Below are 22,660 nucleotides of genomic sequence, written 5' to 3' on the forward strand. Positions count from 1 at the left end.
GGGTGGTTGTAGGTCATCCCCATTCACCTGGAGGTATACTTCCAGCTACCGCAACAGCATGTGTATACCCCCAGCTGCTGCTTCTGCAGCTAAGGGAGAGCAGTTGGGGGTGGTAAAAGCACCAACCTCACAGGTGAAGTGGCCCTTGGTTCACATCTGTGTGGCTGTGTGAAGGGCAGCACATTCATTTCAGTGGACTGCCTTACCCGCAGAAATGCAGGGAAAGTCGTCCCTGACCTTCGTTTTAAAATTGCACCACACCAAAAATGCCCCGCGTTTGCAAATGTATGGGGGTACCCCTATAGAACAGAGCATTTGTCTGTGTGTCAGGAATGAGTGCGATTTTGCGTGTGTTTCGTGACACACAGTAATGTGAACCAAGTCTTGGACAGGGGTGCCTCGTGACTGAAAATACTTTTCAAGGGCGCCCCAACTGGAGAAAGGTTGAGAAACACTGCACTAGGGGACCGAAATGCGGGTGCAGACTAGTCAGATGATCGACCCCCCCGGGGCGCACGTGTGCCACGGTCCAGACTATTGGTAGCTTGAGACACACCTTCAACGTCTCTAAGCAACAAAGGCAAAGATCTGTCAAGGCCAAACGTCCTGCCTGCTCTTTGTTCTTTGTTTACATGGTGCGGTGCCGATGCCCGCTTGCAATACTTTAGTATATGAGGAATAATATGAATTGTGACCACACTACATATTTGAGCATTATATACAGTTCTGATTATCGCTTTGCAGCATATTTATTAGGACAATGAGAAGGGGCAGGCTTAGCTCATTTTTGGTGGATGGTTTTTTAAGTAGTTTCTTTGCCTTATCACAATTTGTCACGTGGCTGATGAAGGGGTCCTGCAGGACTCTGAAATGTTGCTTTTGCTGTAACTACATGCTTGGTTATTAAAGCTTCGGACCCACATTGGAGACCCTCGGTGTGCTGGTGACATTTTTCTTGGATCTCTCGGTTCCAGCCGATGGTTGCTGCAGCACCCGCTTATATACACAGCCATCTGTTAGCGCAGGAACATGTGCGTTGGGATTGTGCACTCAGGCTAAAAGCAGAAGTGGTGTTGGACCATGGTGATTAAGTAGTACAGACACAAGCACAACCTGGTCTTCAGTACCATATAAATTAGACTCCCCAAGGACGTGACTGACTTGTCCTATGACAGAATGTTGTAGGGGTCTGGAGTGAAACTGTACAAAAGCAACCTCTTCAAATAAGATTACCATCAACTCTAGGGCTTTTATGCAGAAGTGTACAGTTGGGTGACTCCTAGAGAATATGAATCTGGGAGTGGAGAGTTTTAATTTCTCTGGGAGAAGAAAAACTGTAGGACTGGACCTAGAGATTTCAAGTCATTAGTTCCAATGCTGATCTCTGAGGAACCCAACTGAACCTCTGCAAGGTTTGGATAGCCAGGGCTACATTGTCCACCAAAGCCTTTTCTTCATCTTCCCTTGGCAGGAGGTCATCTAGATACCCCACAATAGGAAAGCCTTGAGAGCGAAGTAAGGCTAGTACTTGGTCTAGAACCTTAGTGAACACCTGAGATGCAGAAGATAGGTCAAAGTGCAGATAACCCACAACAAAGCATTGGAATTACTAAGGCACTGGAGAAATAAGAACATGCAGGTATGTGTGATGTCGACGTAGGCCAGAAAGTCTCCCAGATGAAAGTAGGCTATGATGGACCTGGTGGATTTCCATGCAGAATTTCTAGGGCAGAATGAAGACATTTACAGCCTAGAGGTACAGAATGGGGCTTAATCCCCTTTTGACTGGCAACTCTGAACAAGTTGGAGTAGAACCCTAGAAACGAAACTGTTCTGCCACAAGGACTTGAACAAAGACTGCTTATTCCAGGTGACCCACTAGGGTTGCATGCAGATCTTCTAATCTTGGAGAGCAAAATTCTAGCTTGGATTCCCTATAAACCACCACATGCGCCCAAGAATTATAGATGTAAGTAGTCAGTGTCCTTAAAAGCTAACAGATGTCCCCTTAATTTGGAAAGTGGGGGCTCACCCTATTCTGAAGAAAACTTGTCTCTGAAGGTTTTTGAAGCTTGAAATTCCATGGTTTGGGTCTGAACTTGTAGTTTGAGGCCATGGAGTAAAAAAAGAAAAAACAAACTGTTCTTGGCCTCCAGCTAGGAGTGAGCCTTCGCAGACTCGGCCTTAGGCTTCTTTGGCTGATGAAGATCCTTGATGAGAGCATATATGCCAGCCCATAACAGACATTATCTCCCAAAGGCCATGCAGATTAAGGCTCTGCAGTCCAACAATTTAGCATCATCCTCATGTTTGCTGACAGAAGACCCATACAGAAAATTAGATGGGAGACCTCCAACTACCCATCCACACTGTAGCTCGAAGCTTCAGGCATGAGTTCTAAATGCTTTATGACCAAGGGATAAACTGCAATAGTGATCAAACACCTTCTGATAACCTTAGACTAGTCAGTCAGGGTTTGACAGATCAAGGTAATTTAAAAAAAAGAAAAAAGTTGCATAACAGAACATGACTCTAGAAAGGGCCTCCAATCGTTTACGGGTGGGATCCTTAAAGACCAGGATTTGTTAAGATGGAAATACTACCGTATACACAGAGGGGGCAGACCAAATTTTAATAGTCTTTCTTAGATTGATACAGGTTCTTTGGAGGTATAAATATCTTGCCAGGATGTTTCCAGTCTCCATAAAGGAAGACTGAAAACAGCTGGTGTACTGAAAAGTTTTGGAAGTCTTAGGAGCTTTAAAGAATCCTAGACTGGGGATAAAGCTGGTATAGGCCACATATTGATCCTCAAGGTTCAAAGTGGTGCATACTGCATCAATAGGAGTGAAAACCGCATTTTTTTAACTTTTGGAGTGATGGCAAAAGGCATTAACTCTTGAGAGACATTTTGGTCCATCAAGGACTACAGAGACTTGGCATCAGAGTCTCGGCGGCTGATGGCCTCTAGAGCTGCAGGCAGATTGAAGAATCTGAAAGGTAAGGCACAGTAGCACGCTTTTAGCCTCTGCAGTCAGAATTCACCAACATCTGTGTTTTTTGGTCAGTAAAATCCTTCTGGACTGTAATAGAATGCTTTTGGATAGCTCAGAGGAGATGGCGTTACTCGACGGAGCTAGAGAAAACTCCAAATATTGCATAGACTCTAGCAATGGGTAACATTCTGCATGTCAGCCACACTAGTAGGCACGTTGCAAGCAGCACCGAAGCCATTCGTGGAATGTGAGCCTGAGGAGCCCATTACAGCAGGAGTTGCCCACCTGTATCTAGAAATAGACATGTTGCACCTGCAAGGCAGATAGGCAATGTAACTCAAGGAACTTGGCAAGGCATCAGGTACTCAAAACCCAACCACTGGTAGCAGGCTTAAATTCACACATCGAGGGATGATCAAGTTAAAGTAGGCAGATATTAGGAAGGAACCAAGCTTCTCTTGGCTGTTGCAAGCAGGAACAACAGTGGGAAAGTGTTTCCACAATGCTGAATGACAGGAAAGAGCATGCAGCAAGCACTCAACACAGCGGTGCTTAATCCCTTCTACTATAAACCATCAGGAAATGTGAAGTCATGCAGCAGACTAAACAATACATTAGCCTCCAGTGCTCAGTCTGCTCTTTAGAGACAGGGAAGTTGTTGAGGCAATGCTAGCAAAAAAGTTGGTGAGTTTAAGAAAAGATGTTCCTCCCTTAGGACACATGCAAATAACTTGAGGCATGCTAGTAGAGGGAGGGGTGATCTTGGGCTGGCTTACAATCATATTGCTAATGTCCAGGCCTCCTGTAGGTGGCAGTATAACCCAGCCATATGACTTTGAGTCCTTCAGTAGATGAGAAAATTTCAAATTAATTTTTTTAGTCATACTCTCAACCCTGTGTCTTAAAATAGCTGTTTTTGAACCCATATTGGTCCTTATCAGTAATAGTTGCTACTCTGTACAGACTACACTTGCAAAGTGGATGTTCTATTACACAGTGTTTGACAGCCTGTTCAAACTTTCTGTACACCATGGGTTCTGATATCCTGTATTTTGGATTTACACCTGCTTTCTGTTTTCTGTGAACAGGTGTTGGCTTTGTATGTTCACACAATGTTATAAATAAATAAAATAAATTAAAACGAATGGGGGGGGGGGGGACCTTTTTTTGATTCATTAATATCTTTGCAGTGCTTTGTACCCAAATTATAATTTTAGTGTTATATTAAACAGGACAAATTAGTGAATAAAATGTATTTTCTTTTTACCTGTAACATTGTTTTTTTTTTTTTAACAAACACTGCTCAAAGCAGAAAAAAAGTTTTTTGTTATTGGCATTGTGTGTTTTTGTCCATGGATTGTATATAAAAATATTCACAAGATGAGATCACCAAAATGACAAATGTATTACTTTTGTTATCTTAATGCGGTTGAAAACTCTTACATATACCCAGTAAAGAGATTAAACAAATCTTCCTATAGATGTTGTACCTCTTTATCTGCAGCCCTCTGTCCTCTAAAGTTTTCCAAAATACACATTTTACACAGGGTCTCTCAGCTCTGAAAAGCAGGGGGGAGACTCCAAGGTCTCAGGACACTCCTTGACCCCTTCCTTACAGTACATGCTGATCATAGACTGTGTGCTGGAGCTCTGCTCCCCATCACCAATTATATCTTGGGAGTCTGCAAAAGCTGTCAGAGAAGTGACCCATGCAGATAAAATGAGGCAGCAGAGAGTGCTTTGGATAGAGACATGTACATAGAAATGAAATATGAACAAAACACATCCTTCTATGCTAAGGTTTACAACCAGTTTATATAATGGTAAAATTATTGCTAAATAACCAGACCGATAGCAGAAATCTAAACATTGTTGTGCTTCATTGGAAGTATACATGTATGAGAGCTGAAGTGGCTAGAAACATAAAAATGTGTTTCAGTTTAATTTTTTTTCTTTTTAACTGTGTACTTATTTCTATCCCATTACAGCCATGAAGATGTTGCTCTGAATTCTGAGACCACATTGAACGGGCCTGCATGACATAGCTCTTGCTGCTCCAAACTACATCTGGTGTGAGGCAGGACCTCTTACTCCCAGGGAACTTTATGCAAATGAAGAGACATCTGATTTGTTTGGAGAACTTTTTTCCTGAACTGCAGAATTGGGAATATTGTAGCTGTTGGAAATGTAAATGGCCAGGCTTTGACAGTATGGAAATCTGGCTGTAGGAGTGTATGTTAAACATAACCCCTATGGATGCTCTGACATGAATACTGCCTCGTGCTTATGCAGCTTCTTCCATAACCTTTTGTTGTCATAGCTATTCTCTCTATTGTAGAAGAGTAATGGAACAGCTGGAAAATGAGCATGGATGGGTTATTGGTGCATCCCTACCTGCAAACACCATAAGGCTACTTCCTTATTGTTTTTAGCAATAATTCCCCTCGTTTTATCACAAATGCTTTCCACGCTTGCAGACGTGAACCTATCCAGCTATATGGAACAGTTCATCAAATCACAAGCTGGTCCAGAGCTTTCCAGGAACACAGGATGCTGGTACAGATGGTCAACAGTCTTATTTCTGTTTCCATGCACTTTATCATGCAATTCTTCTCAAGCACCTTTTAATAATGAAATAGACATAATTTTTAATTCAATATGTAAGTGTTAATCTTGTTTGAAAAGTGATTGATTATTTTTTATGTTGGGTCTGCTTTGTTTTATCAGGAAATAGTACAGTCCATACCCAGAGATACCCAGATAGTTCATAAAAAGACATACTTTTGCAAGTATTGCTTTGCCAGTAATCATTGCAGCATCAGTGAAAACACGTTTACTTCCCAGTGCAAACAGCATAGTTACAGTTGTAGTAACATTCCCCTTGATATGTGTATGTGATGAGAAAAACCCTAGGGCAAAGTGAAAAAAAAGTGGATTATTGAGGTTAATGGGAAAAAGCAGAACATCAATGAAATTATGCATCTCTGAACTGCTTACAGTACCCTCCAATTAAATGCCACATTGAGCTCGTGGATGAGCTCAATGGATTCGTGATGGGAGAATTATATGTACAAAGGCTTTCTACTTAGGGTGGCTTTGTATCAGATGTGCACTGTATTAACCCTATAACTTATGTATGTGTTAGGGCTTCTTTGCACAGACGGCCAGGGGGCAGGCGTGACATTCTGTTTTGATATCCTTGCTTGTGCAAAAAAAAAAAAAACAGGCATTTAGGAGGTGGCAGTATCATGTCCCAAATGCCAAGTGGCCACTTCTGTACCACTCTCTGAAAAGTGATCCATGGTGAATCAGAGTGACCGCAAAGGCTGCCACCCATGTAAATGAGCTCTTAGATGTACGATTCAGGTGTTGGATACATTTCTCATTACATCAAATATTCATAGACGAGTAGCATTTTCCTTTACTGTATATTTACAGCGTTCTTCTAATTTTGAATTGGTGGAGGGTTGAGGTAGCCTTTTGTCCCATTCTAACTTGTTTAGAACCTGTATTGATAGACTTTATTGGTGGCATCAGTTTGAGATGCTTCTGAAATCATTCCGAATTCACTGACAGGTACTTTTCACCTGCAGTTGGCTTCCTTGGCCTCATGCACACTGGACATTTGGCCATCTCTTGTAGATACCTTTCCTGCTGGCAACAGCGTTTTGGCAGAAAAAACACTTGTAAATGCATGGAATATGTTTAGGGGCGTCAAGCACTTTGGCATTAATTCATTTCATTGGCTATAATAATTTATTTTAATGGTCAAAATAAATTAACTCTCAAGTGCTAAATGTGCCTAGTGTTTACGTGTATTTACATGCATCAAGCGTTTTTTTCTATCAAAAAGCTGCTGCTCCTGGATGCTCTGGCAGTGGGTTTCTTTTTTTCTGCCTTCTAAACTCCTATGTGTGAATGGACACATAATCTAATATATAGGGACAGTTAGGGGCAGGAAAAACAGATGCCTGACGCTCCTATCAGCATTACAAACATCCAGCGTGTGTGAGACCTAACTCATTTCAGACTTGTTTGGAAATGGAGGACTGGTCTGATGCAAAAAAAAAAGCCTGTCTGCACAAACCCATAATCCCTTGTTAAGTATTTGCAGGCCCTCTCCATCAGTGCTTCCATTAGCCTGGATTTCAGGACTTTCCATAGATTCTATGGGGTTTATGTATGTGATGTTAGATCTGACAAGGCACTGGACTGTTTGGTCCACCTTCATCATTACAATAAAGAGGGAAGGGGCTGAGCTTCATATCACCAGTGACTGGTAAATGTATGAAATCCTTTGCCACATTTCTGCTGTTGCAGTGGTGTACAGTTAAATGTAAATGTACAGTGTAGTAAAAATGTAGATGGGAAGATCAGCTCCTCCATACATCCACCAGCGTACCTGAACTGTACTGAAGTCTAGAAGCTGCAGGTCAGCAGTACTCTGTGCGGGACTACAAATTGATGGAAAATGACAAATACATAGTGCATTTTATCTTCATCAATACATGCATGCTGAAATTCTACAGCCCTGATATGCCGTAAGTAGCCCTTAATCTTTTCATCATCTCTGCAGTAGATTCTGGTTTTCTCTTATTTTTTTTCATTTATCATTTTAAAAGGCTAAAAAAAAATATATGTAAATTGTGGGTTTTTTTAATTGTATTTTTAAGGCTTGGATAATAATGTGATTAGTTTTCATACATTTATAATTGAAGGCAGCAACATGTTTGTTACACATAAAATATTTTTTTTTTTTAAGCTTGTAGCCATTTGCAAATATTAAGCACAAATATTTTTAAAATTTGGTCAGCTTATTTAATGACTTCTAAGCAAAATTGCCATTTGAGGATCAGTTGGGCCCTGCCATATCCCAGTACTACTGACTCACATGGCCAGGTGTTGGGTTAATTTATTGTAGTTTGCATCTCTCGTTTTCTTTTTTTTTTTTTTTTTAATCTTTTCATACAGATTTCTCCCACTTATGAAAAACTGCATTTACATACAAAGAGCAAATTCTAATAAGACCCTTAAAATTTGAATGATTTGGCAATGTGTGGGATGAGAAAATATAGTCAAGCTTAGGAGCTGACATTTAGAAAGTCTGAAATTAATTTTAGTTTAATTCCGGACCATACTGTTCTTTTCATTCAGTGCAGTGAAAGCACAGCACTACAGTTTACAAGTAGTAATTTTAGGATACATGCATATAACTGCATGGCAGCGTTCTGTGGCTAAACTGTCATCTAATTTACTGCTGGCTAATGTTTCTGCTTCGGAAGTAGATTGTGTGCATGCCCCTATACAGTGCATCTTTACTTTTCAGCTGCAACTTGCCAACACAGGATCGCCCAAATTGTTGTAACAACTGGATGTGTTGCTTAGAGCACCTAGTTTATTTGCAAATTCATTTTTTGTTACAGCCTATTTGTAAAAATTACAGCTAGAAACAAATGCATTGACCTAAATTTTGTCACAGAACTGATTGGATATTCTGTGACAAAGATGAATCATGGTCTGTTAAGCCCTTTTGGTCTGAGATCGTATGTTTGAATTGCCAAAGTGTTGGAACACGAATGATTGTTGGAATAATAAGCAATTTTATTCACTGCAAGTACCTATTAATCTCTTTTATATTGTTAGAATTTTTGACTCCCAAGTTGTTACCATTACAATCGAAGATTTCTATACTGGCTCTATCGTGCATCCTGCATATTTAAAGCTGAACTCCAGGGATTAAAAAAAAAACGTACACTTTGACTAGTTATATATGTGATTAAAGCGGAATGTATATAATCTTGATAAAAAAATAATGTTCTTTAGCAAGGATCATACATTCCACATTAATATATATGTCACCAAAATTAGTGTGTGCTTTAAATTGCCTCTAGCATGGTTCCTGTTTCTTCTGGCAGAAGGCTGCCATTTTGCTGAAGCCCAGAACTCCTGAGCAGCAGCAAATCTTCAGGCTGTCAGCAGATTGGCCTCTAGTGACTCTGATTTTTGACACAGTGCCGACCAATAGAAAGAAGCTGAACAGGGTGAGACAGTTTATTACTGAATTTTAAACAGTATAGGCACTTATTTTATTTATTTTTTTTACAAGAAGATCCAGTAAAGCTTTATTTATCAGTCAGAATACTATAGCAAAAGTGATGATACAAAAATTTAACAAAGATGGAACTTCAACCATCCCACAGAGATGTCCATGGGCACTTATTTTTAATGTTTTACATAGCTATACCTGCAAAACGGGCTAGCCTGAAGTGATCTAGCAGGACCTAAATTTCCACAAATTGATCAAATGCATTTTTAATTTCAGAAATGCTGAAGAACCTGTTCTTGGCGACAGTGCTGCTTTAAAGCAACCCTGTCACAAATGTAAAATGACACGAGCGTGCAAGGAGAGTAAATTCTTGCCTCTCCTGCTGACACTCTTGGAAGCAAAAATGCACACACCCTGAACCCGAACCCTGTTTGATGCAGTAGAGAAAAGTAAGGTTGCTGGTTTGGCTGTGCTGTCTGTCAAGAATCAGAAGAAAATCTTTGGCGGCTGAGACCGCTCTGATATGTAAGTCATCTGTAAATTGCTGTCTGCCTGGAATTCAACTTTAAACACTATTTCAATACTTAGAGTGGAACTTCATTCTGTCAACCAACATTGACTATTTTAAGGCCTTATGCTGCTAGCATTAGTAAATAGATAGGCATGTATATAAAATGTACTTGTTTGAAACTATTTTTTATGTTTCTTCAGTTACTTCCTGATTTCTTGCCTAGGCAAATGGTGTAATACATCCCAGGAGTCTTCAGAAGGGGAGGAGGGGTTTTCTCAGCTAAGCACACCCTCCTGTTTGTATGGCTGAACTAAGGGCAGATTGATTCCAGGAAGTCAATGCTACATGAATCATCTGCCCTTACTCAAGATGGCTACAGCCAGCAATGCTCAGCAACATAAAGCATGGAAACATGGATGGATGGGGGAGTTTGCTTTGAATATTAAAAATGAATTTGCTTTGTGGTGCTCAGATGCAGTGTACTTCCACTTTAAGGTTGACTATCTGTTTAGTCACATGGAACAGAAGAGTAGTGACTAAGGGCTCATTTACACTTGCAGCAGCCCTTGCTGCTCCCTGAAAAACAGTCTACGGTGGATCTCTTTTCGGAAGGCGGTTGACAGGCACCTGGGAGGCAATATGTGGCCTCCTAGCCACCAGTTTTAACCCTGAAAAGCCTGCTCCACCGCACCGCAACTATGCCTATTGCACACGGTTGTGGTGAAGCCCCATTCACTTGAGCGAGTATTGTTCAGTGGTGATATTGCCTGCCAAATGAAATGGGTATATTTTTTGCTAGGGCACGTGTCCCAACCCCTCTGACCACTCTATAGGGTTAAGGGAGGCCGTCGGAGGGACGCTCAACCACCTTCTTTTACTGCCTCTGTCTGAATGAATGAACTAAAGGTTTGGGCTTTTCTTTACCTCCTTTGCCTGATCAGTACCAAATCAGAGGTTGATTTGCTCATCTTTCATCATAGCTTATAGTGATTTCTACTGTGCTAAGCGTAAGTGATCTGACCAAACCCTGAGCTATTCAATGTGTGCATGTGATGGAAATGATTGCACTCCGGTCAGGACAACTCAAAAATGCAGGCAGCTAAACTTTTCTAAAAGATCTTTTGCAGTTGAGCTCATCCCTGCATTTCATGCTGTGCGTTTCAAGGCTCCCTGTGGGCTCATTAGGCAGAAGACAGATGTAAAATGTAAACTTCATTTCTTATATATCAGGATGTATTCATTGGTTTGATATGCAGTTTTCAAAGTGGTTGATCAGTTCTGCAATACATTTTCTTGGTATTCAAAGCATATAATGAAAATTTGAAATGACCTTTTCAGGTGCTTAACAAGGCACAAAATCTGCAGACAAATTCCTCACCAGTTTTTGTTTTACAGTTAGGATGGTCCAAAAATCTTTTTTTTTTTTTTTAACCTTAAGTGTGTGTTACTTTTCCAGTGCCAACAGTAATTCAACTAGTGAACTTATTAATATAGCAAAACAAATGTGTATAACTGTTGATATGTGTACAGTGAATGGGATATCTGGCACTTTACAGCCAGCCTGTTCTATGTTAGCATACAGGCTGAAAGGTGGCAGGAAGTTAGATTTGAGTTGCAAATATCAAAAGCGTATACAAAATCCTACCTTCCTTTTTTAAATGTAATCTGTTAAAGCAATTTAGACTTTTTTTTTTTTGCTTCCTAGCAGGTAAGTGTACTGGGGAATTTTTATTTGTATTGTATTGTTCTATGAACTGCCCTGCCCATGTGCACCTACCTTTTGCTAGGTATAAATTGATCTGAGTGGTTGCCATATTTACTTTGCGAAATATCACTTCCCATGAAATGACCTTGGTATTCTATGTATTTTGTTCTGATTAGTTCTTATAGTTGCACATATTCATTTATAAATACGAGTATAACTAAATTCCTATGTATGTTTAATTTCCTGGAAAAAAGTTACAGCTTTTGACCTTGTGTACCTGGGTTGATACTTTGACAGTGGTCTCCAAACTGCGGCCTGAGGGCCAGATATGGCCCTTTCCTAGCCTTTATACGGCCCTTTAGGAACTATTTCTCCCAATGATACAAGGCACTATTTCTCTCACTGACCTCAACAGCGAGGCACTATTTCTTACGCTGATGCCAATGATTGGGTACTATTCCTCCTAATATCAATGAAGGGCACTCCTACTGACCACCAACCCCGGGGCCATGTTTATTCTCACTGATGATTTTCTACCGCCACTGACCACAATGTGGCCCTCCTAAAGTCTGAAACATTTGGAGACCCCTGCTTTAGGACTTTAATGGCTTATTGTTCATGTGGCTGCCCAATGTAAAGGCACTATGGGGTTGGTTTACTAAAGACAAATAGGCTGTTCACTTAACACATGAACTTTCACTTAACTTTGTGAATGAGGTGAAACAGCTGACATCCATCATCCGAGTGTGTGTTTCTGCTTCTAGCTTGAAGCAGAACTTTAATGCTACACGGATAATAGATAATAATGTTTGCGAGTGTAGTGAATAGCCAGGAAGGTATATTATATTTACTAGTGGGGGGTTTCTCAAAGTGATTTGGATGGATGACATGGATAGATAAGTGAGTTTAGTTTAAATATTAAAAATGAACTAAATCGTGTTCACATACAGTTTCGTTCTTCTTTAAGCTTTGAAAGTTAAAACTAGAAACTGAATGATTGCCATGCACAGCTGCTCCTGATTCTGTCTGCTCCCCTCTGATAAACTCCACTTTGTGTTTTTTATTTTCTTTGCACATAATTTGATATTCTTTGGTGAGTTTTCAACATGTTCACTAAGCTAAGTGAAAGTTCTCTTGCAAACTGAACTGTCTATTTGCCTTAAAGTGGTTGTAAACCCTCACATATACTTCCAAAGTGAAGTGACTGGCTTAAGGTGCTACACAGAGATGAAACAAATCCTCCTACATATGTTGTACCTGTTCATCTGCAACAATCTGCCCCCTACACCCTTTCAAGGTGCAGAATATGCACAGGACCTCTCAGTTTTGAAATGCAGAAGGGGAGCTTAAGTTATATCAATGAGGATAGCTCTGAGAGCTGAATGGAGGGAAGGGACACACACCCCTTCACACATCATACAGGAACAGAGCTGAGGCTGTCAATCTGCTGGCGGTCCCTCCCCTGTCACCATTTTTCTCTTGGTGTCAGAAAGACTTGTCAAAATTAGCATGCTTATAGCAGAGGAACAAGGCAGCAGACAACAATTACACTTAGTGCTCTGGATTGAGACAAGCACACACTATATAAGGATATGCTTTGTCCATATGTCTCATGTCTGAGGTTTACAACCACTTTAAGTGAATCAACCCCTATATGTCCGCTATTATCATTGGTTATAGCTATGTCATTGCTGTCTGCTCTGATACATGGACAGATTCATATTGTCAGTGATTTGCTCTCTGGAGAAAGTTATGATAAATAATTTTGCAGTTGTGCAGATGTTTGAAAACGGAAGAAAAGCAAAAGTGATCTTTGCTAACCAGCCCAGGTTAAATGAGAATTGGAATCTGTTCTACAGAATTCACACAACTAGTCACATTAACACTGGTTCATACATACTTCAAGGATGCAATAAACCAATGTCCTTTTTTAGTGGAGGCCATGTCAGAAAGACCAAACACACATCTGTTGTATAAATGCAGACACTGGTCAGACATATTTTTAGGCAGTCAATTACAGAACATACATCCAGAAGAGAATCATTATGAATAAGTCTTCCTCAAATGCTGGTTGCAGAAATGGAAATAAACTTGAATCAAACCCAGCCATGGCAGTACCATGATTTCTGTATGTTCTGAAATGGTCCATTCTTGTACTGCTCGGGTGGGTTTTTTTTTTTTTGTACTTTCTGTGCTTACTTGATGAATACAATTTCATGCTGTAATTGATGGATTTATTTTAAAGCGTGTCATTAGCTGTGTAAGTGGCTTCTTTCAGTTTTCTGGTGTATATATGTGTACAGCTAATATTCAAAGAGGTGTTCCATATGCAACATTGTAATGATTCTAAAAGTGATAGCATCACTTTTCATTAACTGGAACATTCTTTTCATCAAAACTTCTGTTACTGCAAACTGATTATCTGACTGCCAGCTCGCCTAGAAAGTGTTTCTACAACCCTGAGGTACAGCTAATGCTCTTCACTCAAAGTATGAGAATGTTTAGTAAAGAGGACTAAGCCAGTGCTGCAAAATAATCTGTTCCAGCAGTATGAAGGCAGTGATCGAAGATGCAAAGCACAACTGAAATGTAAGTTATGACTGGGCAAGTAAATAGAACATTATAATTTGAGCTGTGTTGGGTTTAGTTATGTAGGAGGGACAAAAAACCTACAGTTTCCATTATCCTAGTTCTACATTGCCATGCAATCTGAGACATTAGACATGCTTCCTGTTATCTATCACATTTATGTTCAAAGTTCCACCTTAGCAGAGCCATCTGCAGATCCTAGGGCAGAACTGAATTTTGTGCCAGCTCTGTGTGTTGTACAGTGCATCAAGCGATGCACATATTGTTATAATGATACTGACCTCCAGCAAAAGAAGGTAGGATGTGTGTGTTTTCCAAGCAACGTTCTGTGTATGTATATGTGTATATACGTAGATAAAGATATATATAGGATCCATGTGTTCTGCCTTTTTCCTTGTTCTATTTTTCAGAGTACTGATCTATATATAGCTATGTGCAAACTGTTTTATATATATTTGTATATACATATTATGTATTCATTGTAAACTCTGCTTGTGGTGCATTTTCAGTTTTCCATATAAATGGTATGTTTTATTTTGTAATGCATCTTTTGTCCATTTTTTTTCTATACAACTCAAGATGAGGTAAACCAGCTGTTACATTACTGTCCCCTTATATCTGATAGCAAATGTTAATTTTGAAATTTTATAACACTTAACAAACGGGAAAGTAAATAAAGCTGACCAACAGCCATTGTTGCTGTTTGTAGGTTTTACTGACTAATACCTATGCAACATTAATAATTTGTATATTTTGTTTAACTGATGATTTGTTTAAAAAGTTTCTGACAATTAAGATTCCAATTTAGGTTTGAGCAGTGAAAATATGATTTTTGTGCTCACTCTAAATTCCTTTTTTTTTTTTTTTTTTGAGTCAGTTGAGGAAGTCTTTAATCTTCAGGTTATTATGACCCTCCAGGAGTATTGGACACTGGCAAGCAAAAAAATATAAGCCAGCCAATGATAACTTCTCCTACTACCAGCATCCCTCAGAGGGGCAGGACCTGTGTCCCTCAATAGGCTCCATTTAAAAGGATTTCATGGCACGTACTCACGGACCCAACAGCGCGTGCCTTGGCAGAATAGAGCAGAACCTAGAGATGGTTGAATAGGAAGCCAGTGCACCCTATGGCTGCCATCCAGGTTGACATAAAGGGGGTCAATCATCCTAAAAGCAGTGGCTGAGAGAGACACTCGTAAAGCTCACAGACAATAGAGAGAAATTTCCTTTTGATGAACTGGAGCTTTTCAAAGGGTCCCTACAGCAAAACATGAAATGCTGATGTTCTGGAAAGATGAGGACATGTAGTTAAAAATAAAGTGATTGTAATGCTTTATTATTAAAATAACCAACATGTTCTACTTACCTGCTCTATGCAATGGTATTTATAGCAGCCCCAAACCTCTTTCTGGGGTCGCCTGCATGGCAAACTTGACTCCTCCTCTTCTCTAAGTGCCCCATAGCAAGTCACTTGATATGGAGGCAGTCTTGCAGAGCTAGGCTGTGTGCATCCATAGACATACACAACATGGCTTGGGTGCCCCCTGCTCCCACCTCACAAGATTTGACTGGCCTTTGGCTCCTGCTGCTCTCATGAAAGCCTGAGAATGCAGAAAGAGGATAGTGGGTCTGCCAGCAGGGACAGCGCTGGATCAAGAGCAGTGTCAGGTAAATGCTTAGGGATGGGAGCAACAGACCCATGAAGAAGATTTTTTTTTTTTTTTACTTAAAAGGATTAGTTCAACTTTAAAAAAAAAAATTACATGCACATTTTTTTTGCAGGTAAAAAAAAAAGTGTATTTACAATTTATTTATTTTTAGGAGTCTGCAAAGCATTGCACCAGTGATCAGCAGATCGCTGGTGCCATGCAGGACTCCTGCAGACTGTCATTGTAAGGTCAAAATAATGAACCAAAGCGCTTGAAGGTTCCTAATTGCATTGACTTAGAATTAGCCAACCTATATGTCAACCATTGTGAGGGAGAAGACAGCCACTTTAGGCATGATAGTATTGACAAAGTTTTTATTAGACATCCATCACAGCCAATGACCAAGTTAAAAGCCACTGAAAATCCATAAATACATGGGATACAAAACCCCACTTACATATTCATCAATGTGGCAGTGAGGCTATGTGGAAGGGATGACCAAATGTGTCACTCATGTAGCGGTGATCTGATGTTCATCGGTGTAGCAAAGAAGCTGTAAGCAGCAGGCGTCTAGCTATGCTGCTTGGATAGCACTGATCACCTGGACGCCTCCTCCGTTCAGCTTCTTTGCTACACCGTTGAAAATCGGATCACTGCTACATGAGTGACATGCACCTCAGACTGTCCAGGAGCTCAGTGATGCCCTGGTGCAGATCTGGGAGGAAACACCCCAGGACACCATCTATCATTCCATTAGGAGCATGCACTGACGTTGGCAGGCATGCATATAAGCACATGGGGACCATACAAACTACTGAGTACCATTTTGAGTTGCTGTAATGAAATTTCAGCAAAATGGACTGAAATAATTTTGTCATTTTGATTTTCGGGGAGTCTATGATGGAAATGAAAATCATCAACCGCCAGAGGACTAAATTCAAATGATGGGGCATCCTTACGTTCTTAACAATAATAATAGTGGGTGCAGCGCTAAGATCAAAAAGTAGAAATAAAGTGCTAATGTAAATGGCAAATGCTGAATCATTCAAAATCAATTACCAATATTATAAATAATAAAGTGCCAATAGTGCTATTGGTGACCATAAATAAATCATGAGATATAAAGTGACAAACGTGCTTGTGAAATGATCATATACAAAAGTCCAATAAGTGATTCGGTGTGTATGAATCTGGAGAGAGTCACTCAAGGTGGCTAAAGTGCTAATTGTGTGAAAGTCCAATTATTGAACGTGGTAATCCTCCAAGAGATCTCAGAATAGGTGATCCAACCTCCTATCTCCAAATTATAGGTGGTATATCTGGTAATAGTAAAAAAATTCCGCACTCACCAGATGCGCAATATCACGCATTTGAGAACACAACTGTCTCATCAGGTCAGCCAGATCATCTTATGGGTATGTACAGCCTGGTCTGGTTCCCCTTTGGATCCTCCATAGGTATCAGCACATCTAGCTTTCTCTTTAAATGGCTCTGCGGATGGTTAGACTCTTGTCTCTACACATTTCATCAGGGTGACTGCATCAGGAGACCGAGGGGATGGCGATAACCTGCTAGAAGGCCTAAAGTGGTTGTACAGGCTAAAGTTTTGTTTTTTTTTTATCTTTGTGCATTCTATGCATGAAGGTAATAAAGGTAAAAAAAAAAATTCTTCAGCCTTTACAACCACTTTAGGCCTTCTAGCAGGTTATCGCCATCCCCCGGTCTCCTGATGCAGTCACCCTGTTGAAATATGTAGAGACAAGAGAGTAACCATCTGCAGAGCCATTTAAAGAGAAAGCTAGATGTGCTGATACCTATGGAGGATCCAAAGGGGAACCGTGACCTGGCTGTACATACCATAAGATGATCTGGCTGACCAGATGAGACAGTTGTGTTCTCAAATGTGTGATGATATTGGGCATCTGGTGAGTGTGCAATTTTTTTATTACCAGATATACCACCTAATCATTTCGAGATAGGAGGTTGAACCATCTATTCTGAGATCTCGTGGAGGATTCCCACGTTCAATAATTGAACTTTCACACAATTAGCACTTTAGCCACCTTGAGTGACTCTCTCCAGATTCATACTCACTAGATCACTTATTGGACTTTTTTATATGATCATTTCACAAGCACGTTTGTCACATTATATCTCATGATTTATTTATGGTCCCTAATAGCACTACTGGCACTTTATTATTTATAATATTGATAATTGATTTTGAATGATTCGGTCTTTGTCATTTACATTAGCACTTTATTTCTACTTTTTGATCTTAGTGCTGCACCCACATTATTATTATTATTATTATTATTGACTTGGGAGGTTTTTGGTGTCTCAGCAGCTTCATTGTAGCGCTCACTTTGCTTTTCTTGTTCTTACGTTCTTTTAACACATTACCCAGTCTATATTAGTATAGATATCCAGTATGATATTTTTCCCCATTGAGATCTGATGTGTTTTTAAAGTGTTCCTTTAATTTTTTTTTTTTTTTTTTTAAGCAATGTATATAGATCACAGTGCTGGACTTTATTGGGTGTGTTTGTAGTAAATAGAATCAGTGAGCACTTAATGATGTAGCAGCTGTAGAACATAAAAAGTAATCAAAATAAAATCTCATAAGATACATATATAAGAAAAGTGCAGCGCTAAAAGGTATATGCTCCAGTCTGGTAATAAAATATATAATGTAATAAAATTGGTGACAGTTTGTGATAGGTGCTCGGTACAGGAGTTGATAGGGACTTCACGTTCCAGTGGTGTGTTGGTAAATAGTAATATTATGCACTCACCAGATGCGTATCTTTCAATACACATATAATCAATAAGACCAGAGGTCTCCCTCATGGGATGGATGAGCTGGGCCGTCTTAACGGACTCTCCTCCCTCTGGGTAGTAGGCAGCTAAATGATCGGCTCCCTTGGTGAGGTAATATGTTCGGTCCCTTCATTACAACCTTCTCGTGCGCAGAAAGGCGACAACGCCGGCAAGACACAGCTGAGCACTACTACTGGGGAGCATGGTGTGCGCGCGCGCACACCAAACCCCCCCAAAAACAAGGACTTTGTCATTGTAAGGTGTCTGTCTGTACATCATATGGGCAGGCAGTTTTCACACAAGAGGAAGAATCTATGTGCTACCACAGCACCATGGTAGTTCATAGAGATCTACAAGCTGATATCTGCAAAGGATGTTGGTATTTGTAGTTGATTCATTCGCAGAATTCTATGAATGAATGATGCGGTTGTGTCCTTTTCAAAAAGTGACAGCTGGTACGACGAACTCCCCCTACTGCTGTCCCATACAGGGCTTGGATCGTGAAGCCACTGCAGGAGTTGGAACATGTTACATATTCTACTCTAAAAATGGGTGTAACATGTTCCCGAAGGTGAACTTATCCTTTAATGCAAAGAATGCATTAAGGTAATAAAAAAAAAAAGTTTTGCTTTTAGACTTTAAGCATCTTTGATGTTTACAAAAACTATAAAGTCTTATTGGTGAAGGGAGGTGATGATAGATTTGGTAGTCTTTAGTCTGAGATTCAGATTGGGATGAAGTCTCCCTTTTGTGAAATCAGTAGAATCGAGTAAAACACTGGAACTGTTCTGCCACAAAAACTTGGTCACTGCCATCTTGAGCCAGAAGATCTGCTATGCTGTGCAATTACCCAGAAAGGTTGGTGTTGAGAAAGGGGGTAAGGAACGAAACTCCAAGTTGCTTGCAATGGTTAAACTCCTACTCTGGAAAGTAGAGGTGCACTTCAGGCGGAGGATTTGTCAAACAGCACCAGGAATTATATGTTGAGGTAGAGATAAGCTTCCAGTTTCCATAGAAAATAATTGCAAAAGCAGGTGCCTTAGATGACCAGAGATGATCAAGGTTACTGTGGGTGGGCAGCAGGATTGGATTGGCGTTCCATATGATTGTTTGCAAGCAGGAACAGCTGTGTGATGCTTTCTTGATAATGTATGGTAGGAAAGGGACATCAGTACTAAATCCAACCATAGTAATCACTCCTGCTGCTAAATTGGAGGAGAGTAAAGGTGCCCAGGGAATATATGAGGTAGCTCCTGTTGCTTGGCTCATTGGGCTCTGGACCTGGAAAGTGCTCAGCAGACAACTTTTAACCGAATGGCGTCTGGAAAGCACCCTAGGTGGAGTCCAGTGCTTGAAGGTCACTTTCAGCCTATGTCCACAGTGTCCAGTCATAGTACTCCAAAAGTCAGATTGAGGATGACCAATTCAGAAAGCTGCAATTGAAGAGATAGAGCTCCAGCCCAGATGTAGAGAAGAGTTCAGAAAAAAAGGGGGTGGAGGGCTGAAGTTACACTCTGCAGAGATCATTGAGGAGAGTTCTGAGAGCTGATTGGAGGGAAGAGACCCATCCTAATATGCTGGAGGTCCCTCCTCTGTCACCATTTTTCTCTTGGTGTCAGGAAGCTCCACCTCCGCAACATCGCCAAGATACGCTCCTTCCTTACCCCAGACACCACTAAGCTACTCGTGCACTCCCTGATTGTTTCGCGCCTTGACTACTGCAACTCCCTTCTCACCAGCCTGCCCCAACACAGGCTCTCCCCGCTTCAGACCATCCCCGCTCCACCTCTGCCACCCCCCTCTGCCTATCCCTCCACTGGCGCCCGGTTGCTCAACGCATCAAATTCAAACTTCTAACTCTGATCTACAAAGCCATTCACAACACTGCCCCTACCTACCTCACCAACCTGATTCCCAAGTACCACCCTACCCGTACCCTTCACTCCTCACAGGACCTCCTTCTGTCTTGCTCACTGGTCTCCTCCTCCCACGCACGACTGCAAGACTTCTCCAGGTCCTCCCCCATCCTCTGGAACTCACTACCCCAATCCATCAGTTTGTCACCTTCCCTCCTCACCTTCAGGCGCTCCCTGAAAACCCATCTCTTCAGGCCTACCCCACCCTTACCTAACAGCCATCCTCCTTCATTCCTCCTACCACTCCATCCCCCACAGCCACTTCCTCCTGTACCACTACCCCCTCCCTCCTAGATTGTAAGCTCGAAAGAGTAGGGCCTTCTAACCCCTCGTGTACTGTTTGTTGTTGTTGTACTGTTTCATGTATTGTCCCCCCCCCCCCCCCCCCTCTATTGTACAGCGCTGAGCAAACCCTTTGGCGCTATATAAACTCAATGTAATAATAATAATAATAAGCAGTAGCCAGGAATTACACTTAAGGCTTTTAATTAAGACAAGCACAGCCTTGGCCAAAAGTTTTGAGAATGACACAAATATAAATTGTCACAAAGTCTGCTGCTTCAGTGTTTTTAGATCTTTTTGCCAGATGTTACTATGATATACTGAAGTATAATTACAAGCATTTCATAAGTGTCAAAGGCTACTATTGACAATTTAAGTTTATGTAAAGAGTCAATATTTGCAGTGTTGACCCTACTTTTTCAAGAACTCTGCAATTCGCCCTGACATGCTGTCAATCAGCTTCTGGGCCACATCCTGACTGATGGCAGCCTATTCTTGCATAATCAATGCTGAGAGTGGGGGGGGGGGGGTTGTTCATTTGCCTCTTGAGGATTGACCACAAGTTCTCAATGCGAGTTTCCTGGGAGGTTTCCTGGCCATGGACTCAAAATTTTGATGTTTTGTTCCCTAGCCACTTAGTTATAACTTTTGCCTTGTGGCAAGGTGCTCCATCATGCTGGAAAGGCATTGTTCTTCACCAAACTGTTCTTGGATGGTTGGGAGAAGTTGCTCTCGGAGAATGTTTTTGTGCCATTCTTTATTCATGGCTACCCCTTGCCTCACTCCTTCAGTCTCCGCCCGAATCACTAGCCTTCTGAACAACATAGACTGGCTGTCACTCCACTTCCTCAAATTAAGCCTTGGCAAAACCGAGCACCTAGTTCTCCCCCCAGCCCGCGCCCCCCCCCCCCCAACCTCTCCATCACGACCAACAACGCCACCATCAGCCCCACCCCGCAAGCCAGAGTACTAGGTGTCATTCTGGACTCCAATCTCTTTTCAGCCCCAGATCCAATCGCTGACAAATTCATGCAGACTCCACCTCCGCAACATCTCCAAAATACGCACGTTCCTAACTCCTGAAACTACAAAGCAACTCATCCACTCCCTTATCTCCCGACTTGACTACTGTAACGCCCTCCTCACCAGCATACCCCAACACAAGCTATCCCCGCTTCAGTCTATCCTGAATTCTGCGGCCAGACTCACCCACCTTACCAACCGCTCTGTATCCGCCACCCCCCTCTGCCAATCCCTCCACTGGCTTCCGATTGCCCAACGCATAAATTTCAAAATATTACTGCCCCAAACTATATCACTGACCTGATATCCCTCTACCACTCAAAATGCACTCTCCGCTCCTCACAAGACCTCCTACTCTCCAGTTCCCTGGTCTCCTCCTCCCATGCCCATCTCCAGGACTTCTCCCATCCTCTGGAACTCACTGCCCCAATCCATCAAACTGTCACCTTCCCTCACCTTTGGGCACACCCTGAAAACCCATCTCTTCAGAGACGCCTACCCCGCCCTCACCTAACTGCTGATCTCCGCTCTTGGAGGATGGCCCACCACTCCATCCCCCACAGCTATTTCCTCCTGTACCACTCTCCCCTCCCTCCTAGATTGTAATCTCCAAGGAGCAGGGCCCTCGAACTCCTTGTTTGAACCTGAACAAGCCACGTGTTCGGGGCGCAACGCGTAGAGCGCAGTGACGTCATTTTCGGGTGGAGCTCGGTGACGGACTTCCGGGTTTTTCGCCATCTTGAGTCCGCGGGCTGTACATTTGGACTATGTGAGTGTTTTTCTTTGGCATTTTGTCTGATTAAACATATTGGACATACTACACTATGGAAGTATTCTTTTTGCTTACTCCTCTATGACCCTGGTACTATTATGCCGAGTCTCTCTATGCCCAATACATTTTGGAGTGGATATCAGAAGGATAGATAAGATGCTGTGAAAACATCTATAGTATCGGAAGTGAATCGGGGTGGAATATTGGATTACATGAGTTGTGGCCCCTAGGGGTCGAATAAAGGAGGTGAGGAGGCACTAAAGCCACTGGAGGATATATGCACGAGAGTGTCACTCCTTGTTTTTGAGCACAAGATTTTGAAGTGGAAAAGCATTTATTCAGCTTCACATT

At 41.4% G+C, this 22,660-nt stretch overlaps 1 protein-coding gene across 2 annotated transcripts in view; it reads left to right on the forward strand.

The window, feature by feature from the left end:
• PPP6R2 (protein phosphatase 6 regulatory subunit 2) overlaps nucleotides 1-14,540 on the forward strand; it is a 150,322-nt gene extending 135,782 nt beyond the window's left edge. For both annotated transcript variants that reach the window (XM_089676975.1, XM_089676976.1), the window contains one exon: nucleotides 4,985-14,540. In XM_089676975.1, coding sequence (XP_089533101.1) covers nucleotides 4,985-5,036 — 52 coding nt within the window. In that variant the 3' untranslated portion in view covers nucleotides 5,037-14,540. The remainder of the gene's footprint in view (nucleotides 1-4,984) is intronic.
• Nucleotides 14,541-22,660: the final 8,120 nt, after the last annotated feature.

The sequence above is a fragment of the Staurois parvus genome, unplaced genomic scaffold, assembly GCF_062004578.1.
Source record: "Staurois parvus isolate SC_StPar_1 unplaced genomic scaffold, SC_StPar_1.0 ptg000175l, whole genome shotgun sequence".
Lineage (NCBI taxonomy): Eukaryota > Metazoa > Chordata > Amphibia > Anura > Ranidae > Staurois > Staurois parvus.